This window comes from Salmo trutta, chromosome 9 (genome assembly GCF_901001165.1).
Source record: "Salmo trutta chromosome 9, fSalTru1.1, whole genome shotgun sequence".
In the NCBI taxonomy this organism is placed as follows: Eukaryota; Metazoa; Chordata; class Actinopteri; order Salmoniformes; family Salmonidae; genus Salmo; species Salmo trutta.
The window spans coordinates 32,211,366-32,227,034 of NC_042965.1; the positions used below are offsets into that span (position 1 = coordinate 32,211,366).

Genomic DNA, 15,669 nt, shown 5'->3' on the forward strand with positions numbered 1-15,669 from the left:
GAGAAACTAGCATTAGATTGAGGGGAGGGAGGGAGAGAGAAACTAGCATTAGATTGAGGGGAGGGAGGGAGGGAGAGAGAAACTAGCATTGAGGGGAGGGAGGGAGGGAGGGAGGGAGGGAGAGAAACTAGCATTAGATTGAGGGGAGGGAGTGAGGGAGAGAAACTAGCATTAGATTGAGGGGAGGGAGGGAGGGAGAGAAACTAGCATTAGATTGAGGGGGGGAGGGAGGGAGAGAAACTAGCATTAGATTGAGGGGAGGGAGGGAGGGAGGGAGAGAAACTGGCTTTAGATTGAGGGGAGGGAGGGAGGGAGAGAAACTAGCATTAGATTGAGGGGGGGAGGGAGGGAGAGAAACTAGCATTAGATTGAGGGGAGGGAGAGAAACTAGCATTAGATTGAGGGGAGGGAGGGAGAGAGAAACTAGCATTAGATTGAGGGGAGGGAGGGAGAGAGAAACTAGCATTAGATTGAGGGGAGGGAGGGAGAGAGAGAAACTAGCATTAGATTGAGGGGAGGGAGGGAGAGAGAAACTAGCATTAGATTGAGGGGAGGGAGGGAGAGAGAAACTAGCATTAGATTGAGGGGAGGGAGGGAGGGAGAAAACTAGCATTAGATTGAGGGGAGGGAGGGAGAAACTAGCATTAGATTGAGGGGAGGGAGGGGAGAGAAACTAGCATTAGATTGAGGGGAGGGAGGGAGAGAGAAACTAGCATTAGATTGAGGGGAGGGAGGGAGAGAAACTAGCATTAGATTGAGGGGAGGGAGAGAGAGAAACTAGCATTAGATTGAGGGGAGGGAGGGAGAGAGAGAAACTAGCATTAGATTGAGGGGAGGGGAGAGACTAGCATTAGATTGAGGGGAGGGAGGGAGAAAGAGAAACTAGCATTAGATTGAGGGGAGGGAGAGACTAGCATTAGATTGAGGGGAGGGAGGGAGAGAGAGAAACTAGCATTAGATTGAGGGGAGGGAGGGAGAGAAACTAGCATTAGATTGAGGGGAGGGAGGGAGGGAGAGAGAGAAACTAGCATTAGATTGAGGGGAGGGAGAGACTAGCATTAGATTGAGGGGAGGGAGGGAGAAAGAGAAACTAGCATTAGATTGAGGGGAGGGAGGGAGAAACTAGCATTAGATTGAGGGGAGGGAGGGAGAGAGAGAATCTAGCATTAGATTGAGGGGAGGGAGGGAGAGAGCGAGTTCAAACATTAGCTGCAGGCTAAGAACAGAGAGAGAAACACTTGGGAGGGAGAGAGAACGAAACAGAAAAGAAAAGAGACCTGTCTCGCACCTTGGTTGCCATGGGCACCCTGAGGCAGGGAGTGGGTGAGGTTGGGCAGATCGTTGCCATGGTTACCGTCCTCCCAGGGACACACGTCCACGCTGTTCCACCTCCTCAGCTGTTTGAGCCACCAACACTTCTGCTCCGTCTTACAGTGGGGGTTTAGCACGATACACATCCACAGAGCACCTGTATACACACACACACACGTCAGGTCTCATCCTACCAAGGTCATGTTCGACTTAAGGCTCAGATCAGGAGAGTATTATAAAAAGGTGGTAAACACACAGAACTAAACCAAACTGCAGGTAACAGAGGTGCCACCCATCTCTTGTTTTTCACCCAAAAATGTGTCCAGTGTTGTTATTTAGCGACACTAAAGAAATGGGTTTTAAAGTTCATCCAACTTTTCAAAGTCTAAGGTTTAGAAAGTTATCCGATCAATTTTTTCACTCCAAACTATTTGAAGGGAGTCGCACACTTAGTAGATGCAGTCTTGAACTGACACACAATACAACTGTTCACGTACTGTCACAGATACACATCAATACTAGCTAGGTAAACAGAAACAAACTAAAGACTAAAAGTGAAGTCTCAGAGGATATCACAACACATTCAGGGATATATAGGACGTTGGTGTCACAAAGACAAACCAAAAACACATGCACGTACATACACACACATTACAACTACAATTGGACATTAGGCAACGATTGATGGAAGAAAGGGGGAAGAAAATGTTGAGAAACGCGGAGAGGGACAAGGAGAGAGCGAGAGAGAGAGAAAAGAAATGGAGATGAAGTAGAGAAGGAATGAAGGAAGGCTTTGTGTCTGGAGGAGAGGAGGAACGGCCCTGAGGTGAAGTGAAAGACAAAAGAAGAAAGCAGCCGAGAGGCAGCATTTGCCACACATCAAGCAGGCAGAGAAGGACTCTGGGAGAGAATGATGTCTGGACTTCAAAGCATCGTTACACTTCCAAAAACACAAACTAATGCAGCAAAACTTCCAGTGTGGGTGTTTATGTGTCTGACGAAGCCATCATTGTCATGGTAACAGACCAGGGGGATTCTGAGTTCTGACTGTCCGTCTAGTGATTAGGAGTAAACAGCCAGTAATCCATTCAAAGACCGACGCTTAGTCTCTGCGCCTACCCACAGGGCTGGTGTGTGTGTGTGAGAGAGAGAGAGAAAGAGTGTGTGTCCCAGAACATAGGATACAGAAATTAAAATAGGTGGTTGAAATTTAGGGACTTTTCTGTCCTCATTCACACATGAGCAGGAGAGCAGAACCAACATAACACAGGCTACACACACGTGTGTGTGTGTGTGATCTGTACTAATGCGAGTACTTCCTATCCAGAGTAGTATGGTGGATAGCGTGTGTCGGTGACAGTGGCATAGATTCATAATAAAAACAACAGCAGGCAAGGAAGAGAGTTTGTTGTACAGTACATAAAATATCCTACTGTTCACCTTTGGCCAGTTTATTAGGTACACTCATGTAGTACCGGGTCGGACCCTCCTTTGCCTCCAGAACAACCTGAATTCTTCAGGGCATTCCACAAGTTGGTGGAAACGGTCCACAGGGATGTTGGTCCAAGCTGACACAATGGCATCACGCAGTTGCTGCAGATTGGACGACGGTGCATTCATGCTGCGAACAGTCCGTTCCATCTCATCCAAAAGATGCTCTATTGGGATGAGGTCTGGGGACTGCGCGGCCCACTCAAGTAAACTGAACTTGCTGTCATGTTCCAGGCAACGTTTTTCCCCTCCTCAATTGTCCAGTGTTGGTATTCGCATGCCCACTGGAGACGCTTCTTCCTGTTTTTAGCTGATAGGAGTGGAACCCGGTGTGGTCGTCTGCTGCAATAGCCTAACCGTGACAAGGACCGATAACGTGTGTGTTCCAAGACGCCGTTCTGGACACCACTGTTGTACTGCGCCATTATTTGCCTGTTAGCTTGCACGATTCTTGTCATCATCGTCGACCTCAAATCAACAAGCTGTTTTTGTCCACAGGACTGCCGCTGACTGGATGGTTTTCGTTTGTTGCACCATTCTCTGTAAACGCTACACACTGTTGTGTGTGAAAAGCCTAGGAGGCTGGACATTTCTGAGATACTGGAAACGGCGCGCCTGACACCGACGATCATACCACGCTCAAAGTCACTTAGGTCGATCGTTTTGCCCATTCTAACGTTCAATCAAACAGTAACTGAATGCCTCGATGCCCGTCTGCCTGCTTTATATAGCAAGCAAAGGCCACGTGACTCACTGTCTGTAGGAGCGATCCATTTTCGTAAACGGGGTTGTGTATCTAATAAACTGGCCGGTGAGTATGTGTGTACTCACCCGCCAGGAAACGCCTGTCCTCAGATCTTTTCAACGCTGGTCCGACCAATCGGATACCACGCTTCAAAATTGCTTCGATCACGTGGACTGGGATATGTTCCGGATGGCCTCAGACAACATTGATATACGTTGATTCGGTGAGAGAGTTTATTTGCAAGTGCATCGGTGATATTGTACCCACGGTGACTATTAAAACCTTTAACTAGAAACCGTGGATTGATGGCAGCATTCGTGCAAACTGAAAGCGCGAACCACGACTTTTAATAAGGGCAAGGCGACCGGAAACATGACATTTACATTTAAGTCATTTAGCAGACGCTCTTATCGAGAGCGACTTACAAATTGGTGCATTCACCTTATGATATCCAGTGGAACAACCACTTTACAATAGTGCATCTAAATCTTTTAAGGGGGGGGGGGCGGGGTTAGAAGGATTACTTTATCCTATCCTAGGTATTCCTTAAAGAGGTGGGGTTTCAGGTGTCTCCGGAAGGTGGTGATTGACTCCGCTGTCCTGGCGTCGTGAGGGAGCTTGTTCCACCATTGGGGTGCCAGAGCAGCGAACAGTTTTGACTGGGCTGAGCGGGAACTGTGCTTCCTCAGAGGTAGGGAGGCGAGCAGGCCAGAGGTGGATGAACGCAGTGCCCTTGTTTGGGTGTAGGGCCTGATCAGAGCCTGAAGGTACGGAGGTGCCGTTCCCCTCACAGCTCCGTAGGCAAGCACCATGGTCTTGTAGCGGATGCGAGCTTCAACTGGAAGCCAAATACAAACAGTGTAGTTATTCCCTCTGCAAGGCAATCAAACAAGCTAAGCGTCAGAATAAAGACAAAGTAGAGTCGCAATTCAACGGCTCAAACACGAGACGCATGTGGCAGGGTCAAAGTCAATCACGGATTACAAAAAGTAAACCAGCCACCTTCGCGGACAACAACGTCTTGCTCCCAGACAAATTAAACAACTTCTTTGCTCGCTTTGAGGACAATACAGTGCCACTGACATGGCCCGCGACCAAAACCTGTGGGCTCTCCTTCAACGTGGCCAACGTGAGTAAAACCCTGCCGGTCCAGACTGCGTCCTCAGAGCATGCGCGGACCAGCTGGCTGGTGTGTTTACGGACATATTCAATCAATCCCTATCCCAGTCTGCTGTGCCCACATGCTTCAAGAGGGCCACCATTGTTCCTGTTCCCAAGAAAGCGAAGGTAACTGAGCTAAACGACTATCACCCCGTAGCACTCACTTCTGTCATCATGAAGTGCTTTGAGACTAGTCAAGGACCATATCACCTCCACCCTACCTGATACCCTAGACCCACTGCTATTTGCTTACCGCCCCATAGGTCTACAGATGACGCAATCGCAATCACACTACCCTAACCCATCTGGACAAGAGGAATACCTATATAAGAATGCTGTTCATCAACTACAGCTCAGCATTTAACAATATAGTAACCTCCAAACTTGTCATTAAGCTTGAGACCCTGGGTCTCAACCCCGCCCAGTGCAACTGGGCCCTGGACTTCCTGACAGGTCGCCCCCAGGTGGTGAAGGTAGGAAACAACATCTCCACCCCGCTGATCCTCAACACTGGGGCCCCACAAGGGTGCATTCTCAGCCCTCTCCTGTACTCCCTGTTCACCCATGACCGCGTGGCCATGCACGCTTCCAACTCAAATCATCAAGTTTGCAGACGACACTACAGTGGTAGGCTTGATTACCAACAACGACGAGATGCCGCACGGCCATCGCTCATCCATATATTTATATGTACATATTCATCCCTTTACACTTGTGTTTGTATAAGGTAGTTGTTGTGAAATTGTTAGATTACTTGTTAGATATTACTGCACTGTCGGAACTAGAAGCACAAGCATTTCGCTACACTCGCATTAACATCTGCTAACCATGTGTAAGTGAACAATAACATTTGATTTGATTTAACTAAATCTGAATGAATTCTGCTGCTCATTAGTGTGTGCTCACCTAGTTCATCCCAGAGCTGTCTGTACTTGTCGGTCATGGTGGTGCCCTGCTGTCTCCACAGTGCCAGGCGAGGGTCGGCCATGAACTGTTCTGTGATCAGTGTTAACATCCTGGCACCGTTAGAGTCACGCATACGAAGCATCTCCCTCACCTATGGGACAAGGAGGACAGCATCCGTGTTTGTAAAGGAATCAGAGAGCTTAAAGCAGGCAGACATTAAAACCAGGGGTGGGGCAGGGGTGTTAATGGTCAGCTAGTCTTTACATAACGGTCAAGACATTAGTGCTAGCAAAATATTTCCCACTAGCGCTAGGGTTAAGGATGTGTCCCTAATGGCACTCTAGAGGTCGACCGATTAATCGGAATGGCCGATTAATTAGGGCCGATTTCAAGTTTTCATAACAATCGGAATTTTGGGATGCCGATTTGGTCGATATTTTTTTCTTATTCTTATTTTCAATGACGGCCTAGGAACGGTGGAACGTTGCTCCAACCATAAACATCAATGCCTTTCTTAAAATCAATACACAAGTATATATTTTTAAACCTGCATATTTAGTTAATATTGCCTGCTAACATGAATTTCTTTTAACTAGGGAAAATGTGTCACTTCTCTTGCAAACAGAGTCAGGGTATATGTAGCAGTTCGGGCTGCCTGGCTCGTTGCGAACTGTGAAGACTATTTCTTCCTAACAAAGACAGCCGACTTCGCCAAACGGGGGATGATTTAACAAAATCGCATTTGCGAAAAAAGCACAATCGTTGCACGACTGTACCTAACCATAAACATCAATGCCTTTCTTAAAATCAATACACAGAAGTATACATTTTTAAAGCTGCATATTTAGCTAAAAGAAATCCAGGTTAGCAGGCAATATTAACCAGGTGAAATTGTCTCATTTTGCTTTCATTGCGCGCAGAGTCAGGGTATATGCAACAGTTTGGGCCGCCTGGCTCGTTGCGAACTAATTTGCCAGAATTTTACGTAATTATGAGATAACATTGAAGGTTGTGCAATGTAACAGGAATATTTAGACTTTGGGATGCCACCCGTTAGATAAAATACAGAACGGTTCCGTATTTCACTGACAGGAAAAACGTTTTGTTTTCGAGATGATAGTTTCCGGATTCGACCATATTAATAACCTAAGGCTCGTATTTCTGTGCGTTATGTTATAATTAAGTCTATGATTTGATAGAGCGGTCTGACTGAGCGATGGTAGGCAGCAGCAGGCTCGTAAGCATTCATTCAAACAGCACTTTTGTGCGTTTGCCAGCAGCCCTTCGCAATGCATTGCGCTGTTTATGACTTCAAGCCTGTCAACTCCCAAGATTAGGCTGGTGTAACCGATGTGAAATGGCTAGCTAGTTAGCCGGGTGCGCGCTAATAGCGTTTCAAACGTCACTCGCTCTGAGACTTGGAGTAGTTTTTCCCCTTGCTCTGCATGGGTAACGCTGCTTCGAGGGTGGCTGTTGTCGATGTGTTCCTGGTTCCAGCCCAGGTAGGAGCGAGGAGAGGGACGGAAGCTATACTGTTACACTGGCAATACTAAAGTGCCTATAAGAACATCCAATAGTCAAAGGTATATGAAATACAAATCGTATCGTTCTTACCTGTGAATATTGAAGACTCATGTTAAAAGGAACCACCAGCTTTCATATGTTCTCATGTTCTGAGCAAGGAACTTAAACGTTAGCTTTTTTACATGGCACATATTGCACTTTTACCTTCTTCTCCAACACTTTGTTAATGCATTATTTAAACCAAATTGAACATGTTTCATTATTTATTTGAGGCTAAATTGATTGTATTGATGTATCGGCTTTTTTTGGCCCTCCAATAATCGGTATCGGCGTTGAAAAATCATAATCGGTCGACCTCTACACCCTATCCCTATGTAATGCACTACTTCTGACCAGAGTCCATAACATATTCATTATGTAATGCACTACTTCTGACCAGAGTCCATAACATATTCATTATGTAATGCACTACTTCTGACCAGAGTCCATAACATATTCATTATGTAATGCACTACTTCTGACCAGAGTCCATAACATATTCATTATGTAATGCACTACTTCTGACCAGAGTCCATAAAATATTCATTATGTAATGCACTACTTCTGACCAGAGTCCATAACATATTCATTATGTAATGCACTACTTCTGACCAGAGTCCATAACATATTCATTATGTAATGCACTACTTCTGACCAGAGTCCATAACATATTCATTATGTAATGCACTACTTCTGACCAGAGTCCATAACATATTCATTATGTAATGCACTACTTCTGACCAGAGTCCATAACATATTCATTATGTAATGCACTACTTCTGACCAGAGTCCATAACATATTCATTATGTAATGCACTACTTCTGACCAGAGTCCATAACATATTCATTATGTAATGCACTACTTCTGACCAGAGTCCATAACATATTCATTATGTAATGCACTACTTCTGACCAGAGTCCATAACATATTCACTATGTAATGCACTACTTCTGACCAGAGTCCATAACATATTCATTATGTAATGCACTACTTCTGACCAGATTCCATAACATATTCATTATGTAATGCACTACTTCTGACCAGAGTCCATAACATATTCATTATGTAATGCACTACTTCTGACCAGAGTCCATAACATATTCATTATGTAATGCACTACTTCTGACCAGAGTCCATAACATATTAATTATGTAATGCACTACTTCTGACCAGATTCCATAACATATTCATTATGTAATGCACTACTTCTGACCAGATGGGTCCAGATCAAAAGTAGGGAATTGAGTTTCAGGCTAAATATTTGACTTTAGGTTAAATCTACACTTGAAGAGCATATGACAATGCAGAAGTTGACACAGCAGTTAGTCTTCTCTACACCAGAGGAGTGTAAGTGTACATCAAGGACTAAAAACAACGTCAAACCTCAACAATGGCACTGTTTAATGTACATGCCAACTGCCATGGTAATGGTCCTTCAGACTAACAACAGAAACCCTGGTAGAAATGCATGCAACATTTTTATGTTATTGAGTTTGTATATGAAAGGAGTTGTGTTTCAGCCTCTTCTGTTAGTGATACTAGTTATTTTAAAGTTGTACACAGAGAAGCTGTAAGGAGGAGAGTACTCTGTACCAGACTGAAAAGATTCAGTGTCTAAAGGGGGGGGGGGGTTACCTTGCTGAACAGCAGGTTGAGTTGTTTCCCAGAGCCGTGGTATCCTCCCTGAGAGAGGAAGAGTTTCACCTGCTCCTGGACCTGCTCCTCATCCAAGTGCCAACAGTTCTCATCATCTACACTGGCTCCTGCTGTGGGGTCCGGGGCCCCTGCACAGACAGAGAGAAGTTAGTAAAACAGTCTCATCATCCATACTGGTCCCTGCCGTGGGATCAGGGGCTCTGCACACAGAGACACAATTTATTAAATTAATGAAATAACTCAAAACTATTATATCTACTTCAGGTAACTTGTGGAGCTGGGGAAACCTGAGAGAGGAGTCATATTTTCCTCTGTGTATTATTTCTATTTTCTTTCTCTCTGCCTTGTTGGGAAAGGCCCATAAGTAACCATTTCACTGTTAGTCTACGACGGTTGTTCACCAAGCATGTGACAAATACAATTTGATTATATCCCTCCCTCGACCTCTCCCTCCTCTCTAAAGTAAATAAAAGCCAGGTCTATAGTGTTGATTAGAGGTGGACAGAGTGTTTCGTTTGCAGGCAGCATCAGACTAACGAGCAGCATTGATCTGCCTTTACCTTTAGCTCACAATCAATGTCCTCAGTGGGGCCTACGTGCGTGCACACACACACACACACACACACACACACACACACACACACACACACACACACACACCGTGGACCTGGTTGATCTCGGAGTTAGTTGACAGTATCTCATCAGCCAGTTTCTGTGCGGTGGGCAACACCTCCGTATGATGCACTGATATCAGGTACTGGACAAACTTCTGCAGCTGATCTCGGCTCATCTGGAACAGCGTCTCTGATATGGGCAGGTGCAGTTTGACCTGATCGGGCTTCCGTACGCGGTACAGGGCCAGCGCTACAACGTGGGCGCAGTAGAAGATGTCCTTGTTGCCGCAGCTACAGGTTACCGCGGTGATCTTACAGCGGTCGAAGCTGACACTCACGCTGCAGATTATCTCAGGCTGAGAGGACGTGGCCGGGTCTGTTACCGTACCACTCAGATGAAACCCTGGGAAGAAAAAAAAGAGTGAGTTAACGAGCCTTTATTGTACAAGCCTTCAATGTGGCATCGACTATAAAATAAAAGTGAAAGAGGGAGAGAAAGAGGAGGGAGGGTGGATATAAAGGGAGAGAATGAGGAGCGAGGGAGGATATAAAGGGAGAGAAAGAGGGAGGGAGGGAGGATATAGAGTGAGAGAAAGAGGAAAGAGGGAGGATATAGAGGGAGGGAGGATATAGAGGGAGAGAATGAGGAGCGAGGGAGGATATAGAGGAGAGAAAGAGGAGCGAGGGAGGATATAGAGGGAGAGAAAGAGGGTATAGAGGGAGAGAAAGAGGATAGAGGGAGAGAAAGAGGGAGGGAGGATATAGAGGGAGAGAAAGAGGGTATAGAGGGAGAGAATGAGGATCGAGGGAGGATATAGAGGGAGAGAAAGAGGAGCGAGGGAGAATATAGAGGGAGAGAAAGAGGAGCGAGGGAGGATATAGAGGGAGAGAAAGAGGGAGAGAAAGAGGATATAGAGGGAGAGAAAGAGGAGGGAGGATATAGAGGGAGAGAAAGAGGAGGGAGGATATAGAGGGAGAGAAAGAGGGAGGATATAGAGGGAGAGAAAGAGGGAGGGAGAATATAGAGGGAGAGAAAGAGGGAGAGAAAGAGGATATAGAGGGAGAGAAAGAGGAGCGAGGGAGGATACAGAGGGAGAGAAAGAGGAGCGAGGGAGGATACAGAGGGAGAGAAAGAGGAGCGAGGGAGGATATAGAGGGAGAGAAAGAGGAGCGAGGGAGGATATAGAGGGAGAGAAAGAGGAGCGAGGGAGGATATAGAGGGAGAGAAAGAGGAGCGAGGGAGGATATAGAGGGAGAGAAAGAGGAGCGAGGGAGGATATAGAGGGAGAGAAAGAGGAGCGAGGGAGGATATAGAGGGAGAGAAAGAGGAGCGAGGGAGGATATAGAGGGAGAGAAAGAGGAGCGAGGGAGGATATAGAGGGAGAGAAAGAGGAGCGAGGGAGGATAGAGGGAGAGAAAAGGGAAGGGAGGATATAGAGGGAGAGAAAGAAGGAGAGAAAGAGGGAGGGAGGATATAGAGGGAGAGAAAGAGGGAGAGAAAGAGGAGGGAGGATATAGAGGGAGAGAAAGAAACAAGAGGATTTACATTTCTAGCCCATTCTGATTGGGACATCACACAGAACATCACACAGAACTGAGGACATCGAAGCCCAAACCTCTAAACAACATACACAAAAACATCAGGCATGGGAGATGTTTATTAAATCAAACAATTCATTGCAAAGCCATGTCCTCTCAATAAAGGCATGCCATGTGTAATGGTAGACCTTCATAAACCTTATGAAAGAGGTGCAAAGATATATTCCATATACCCCTAACATCAAATTATGGCCACATTGAATACAGAGCGAAGTCCTGTGGCACGGAAATAAAATCATCAGAAACAGAGAAAGCAGGTTGGGTCAGCAATGATAGCAAGACAGATACTGTGTGTTAGAGTGAATCAGAGCCGGCTCATTTGAATAGTGTTTGATCTCCTGAGCCCTGCGTTTCCAGAGGCGGGGGCGGTGGGGGGGGGGTTATTATGCGTCTATGAGTATGCATGAGGAGGGCGGGGCTGCAAGTGCCAGTCTATAACACACACTGATGAGCATATGAAAGAAACTCAGCCAGCGTGAGATCATGCATTTATTAATATTGGGGAGGAGCCAGGGAGAGAGTGTGTTATTAATTAATTTATGCGCTGAGGAGAGAGTTAAAGATGAAAACGTATCGGGGCCAAGTGGAGACATGCATGTATAAATCCACTTATCAAAGATCTGTGGGTGCTGTGATTTCAGGCGTGTATTAACAGGGATATGTAAGCTGCCACAGCTCCTCGACATGGGGCCTGTGTGTGTGTGTGTGTGTGTTTGTGTGTTCTCCAGCCTTTCCCAGTCCAACGAGTTGAATAACAGAACATCAGAAACATGCGGCTCATAGACAACTTGGCAGCTCTGATACACCCCTTTGGAAAAGTAACACCTACTGTCATTTATCTTTAGCAGACCAGAAATCCACAACAGGGTGAATAGGAATAAAAAGTCTAACAAAAAGTTTGAAAAAATACAAAACCTATGCCAATCTCTTACAAGCAGATAAATTCCATAACATAAACACCAAGGTCTATCACATTAAGACCGCTGCCTGGGCTCTTTAGTGGGCCCTCCCTCCTTTTCCTTCCCTTTCTCCATCCATCTGAGTTCTCTCCCTCTCTGTTTGACAGATGGGTCAGTAATGACCTCTCTTCTTTCTCTCCTGTACATCGGTTTGGCCACCACAAACTAGTCCCACGTGAAAAATGCACTTTTAATTTTGCTCATCGCTGAGCACAGGAATATAACCATTCACACACCCTTCTCTCCCTCTTCTTCCCGACTGCTGGTTGGTATGAAATCTTCAGTATCTCATGTGCTAGCTATTAGACTGTGTTCCCCCCCTCAGCCCCCTCCCAAAGTGCAGCTAAGGGCTGCTGTGTGTTGGAGAGGCCAGGGCAGGTTTTCAAAGGAACCATGGCAGACATTTTTAGAACAAGGCTTGTGTGAGGTTGCCCTAGAAACACCCTCATGACCGCTCTGGTGAAATCGCACTTGGCTTCGAGAGAGAAACAGAGCGAGAGAGCGCAAGCAGTAGAGAGTGTGTGTGTAAACGCACAAGGGCCCCCAGACCACCCATACACTTGGGGGCCCACATCAAAGCACTAGCCCAGATACTCCCTCTCTGCTTTGGAAACCATATGAGTGGTGATAAACCAGCAAGCTCTCTTGACCAGCTACAAGCCCTCCTTCCTCACATTCAACAACATGGGGCCCCCAAAATACCAAACCCCTGCTCTCATTTCAGGGAGAAGGAGAGGCCACAGCCCCTCCAAAATTAACCCATGCAGACCCACAGGAGCAAGAATGTAGCCTTTATATATGGGTCTTATAATAAAATTGGGTTGAGCATTCCCACATTAAGAGAGCTAGTCGAGGCTGGAAGGCTGCTTGCCTAAGCACAAAGCTCTCAGTGTGCAACCATCCACTAGGATAAATTAGATTGGGGAAAAATATGTGTGATGCTCAATCAAATTAAGATTCCAAGTCAATGGAGAAAATTCAGCCACAGGGGCGGATGGATCATTAACATTATTTGCAGAATTGGTTTGAGTGAATGTCACTTTAAATCTAATATGACACAGTCGTGTGTGTGTGTGTGTGTGTGTGTGTGTGTGTGTGTGTGTGTGTGTGTGTGTGTGTGTGTGTCTTTTTCCTGAATTGGATTTTCTCAACTCCTGTGTCCTCTCCTCCGTCTTCTCTGGCCTCCTTTTAAAAAAAGGTCAAAGGTAATCGACGAGAGGAGAGGGAAAGTGGTAGAAAATATGCTTGTATGAAATGAGACTCTCCTCCAATCGCGCGGCATCATGCCAATGACTTTTACAGGGAGGAATCCAAATTTAAAAGTATAAACGTGATAAAAACTATTTTGCTAGTAGTTGTGTAATACATTTTGTTTAAATAAGTAGCGTATCGTTTAAACGTTTGCATGCTTTTCTCCATCGAAGAAAACAATAGCTGGTTCAAATGGGGTGTGGCAGATTTCAAAACTCTTCCTCAAAAGATTCAGAAAGGATACACTTGTGCTTCCTCATCTAACGGAGACTATCGAGGAGGGGAGGACCGTCTTCTGTTGCCTACTAATGAATTAACACTCTCCTCAACCACTTAAGAGACGGAGGAGAGAGGACAGAGAGAGGACAGAGGAGAGAGGACGGAGGAGAGAGGACGGAGCAGAGAGGACGGAGGAGAGAGGACAGAGGAGAGAGGACGGAGGAGAGAGGACGGAGGAGAGAGGACGGAGGAGAGAGGACGGAGGAGAGAGGACGGAGGAGAGAGGACGGAGGAGAGAGGACGAAGGAGAGAGGACGGAGGAGAGAGGACGGAGTAGAGAGGACGAAGGAGAGAGGACGGAGGAGAGAGGACGGAGGAGAGAGGACGAAGGAGAGAGGACGGAGGAGCGAGGACGGAGGAGCGAGGACGGAGGAGCGAGGACGGAGGAGAGAGGACGGAGGAGAGAGGACGGAGGAGAGAGGACGGAGGAGAGAGGACGGAGGAGAGAGGACGGAGGAGAGAGGACGGAGGAGAGAGGACGGAGGAGAGAGGACGGAGGAGAGAGGACAGAGGAGAGAGGACAGAGGAGAGAGGACGGAGGAGAGAGGACGGAGGAGAGAGGACGGAGGAGAGACGGCAGATTTGTCCAAATAATAAAAGGCCTGTGTGTGAAAGAAAGAAAGAAAGATGTAGGCCTATATAAACGAGGATAGAGAGAGGACAAGAGAAGTGAGGTTTTAGCTTGACATTTAATCACATTACCACATGAGCAACAGACAGACAGGGAACAGCTCAATCCAGCTCTGTACCAAAGCAAGCCAGAGCCAAGGTCCATTTCAGCTCAGTAGAAGACCGCAGTAGAAGGGGAATGGATCCTAGTCAGAGGAGTCCTCCAGTAGATCTAAAGAAGTGCTCGTTTGGAATTCCATATGGCCAGAGTCAGAGGAGCTGAGAGGAGATCTGACTAGCATGTGAAGAATGGTGCTCTATTGCAGGAGAGGAGAGAGGGTGGGGTGGAACCACAGAGATGGGATGAATATCCCTATGGGCCCTGATCAAAAGTGGTGCACTAGATAGGGAACAGGGCGCTATATGGGATGGACACTTGGAGGTCTGGGTGGAACTAAGAACCCTTTGAAAAGTGAGTGAGCAATCTGTTCAGCCCATAGGCCTATATTAGTGATATCATTATCTAAAACAACCTCCGAAGGGCAGGCTGTATAACTCCAGAGGAAATCTGAGAAGGAAAGAGTCAGAGAGGTTTTAGGGTGTGGGTGTACACCTCGGTCTTACTGGAAGTGGAGGGGGAATAAGAGGAGCTTGTGTATTCCAGAGGAGGCTGCTGAGGGGAGGACGGCTCATAATAATGGCTGGAACGGAGCAAATGGAATGGCATCAAACACCTGGAAACCATGTCTGATGTATTTGATACCATTCCACTGATTCCGCTCCAGTCATTACCACGAGCCCCAATTAAGGTGCCAGCAACCTCCTGTGATGTATTCCCATGTGAGAGAGAGCCAGAAGAATGACAGGGGTCCTATAAGGAAGCCCACATACAGAGACCATAAACACTGATCAATACATTTACACAAGGGACGCTGCTTTAGGAGTGTTGTAGTGTGTGTGAGGTCTAGGTGAGGGTCAAGCTGGAATAGCACAGCTGAGCACCAAGGGTGGCCATGTTTGTGCTATGACCTCTGAAAGATCAAAGGCCTTGTCTTCCACAGGAGCAGTCACACCAACCAGAGCCAGCTGTAGCCTAGAAAATAAACCCTTTTTTTGTTTTTTTTACATTCTATCAATTTCAATTCCATGACTTCTACATGTGAATTTGACGGCAAATGTGCATATTAATCATCAGGATGGAGTGTGTGTGTGTGATTGGAGGTGTCATCCTGCGGCTACTTAAATGACAGTCGACTCTGATCTAGCCGGGTGAAGCCGCCACGCGATCCATCAGGAATGACTTGCAATTTCCAAACTATCACTTACAAAATGGAGTCTAATTTTGTTGGATTGGACAGTCAGACCCAGTCTGTTTCACTGGCCTGTTGAGTGATTCTGGAGCTTGGCAGAGGATGGCTGTCTGACTAGCCGTGAGACATTCAACTGAATTATTTGGACAGCGGGGTTTTAGCAAGCCTCTTTGAAACCGCATGCCTGATTTGGACTCTCGGTCTATACATCCGT

The 15,669-nt window shown here is 46.4% G+C and overlaps 1 protein-coding gene across 1 annotated transcript in view; it reads right to left on the reverse strand.

Moving 5' to 3' along the window:
* LOC115200409 (zinc finger SWIM domain-containing protein 6) overlaps window positions 1–15,669 on the reverse strand; it is a gene marked incomplete in the record, with an annotated part of 70,223 nt that overhangs the window by 16,778 nt on the left and 37,776 nt on the right. Inside the window, 4 exon segments of the mRNA XM_029763471.1 lie at window positions 1,289–1,468; window positions 5,615–5,765; window positions 8,814–8,962; window positions 9,495–9,851. Of these exon segments, the coding sequence (XP_029619331.1) occupies window positions 1,289–1,468; window positions 5,615–5,765; window positions 8,814–8,962; window positions 9,495–9,851 (837 nt within the window).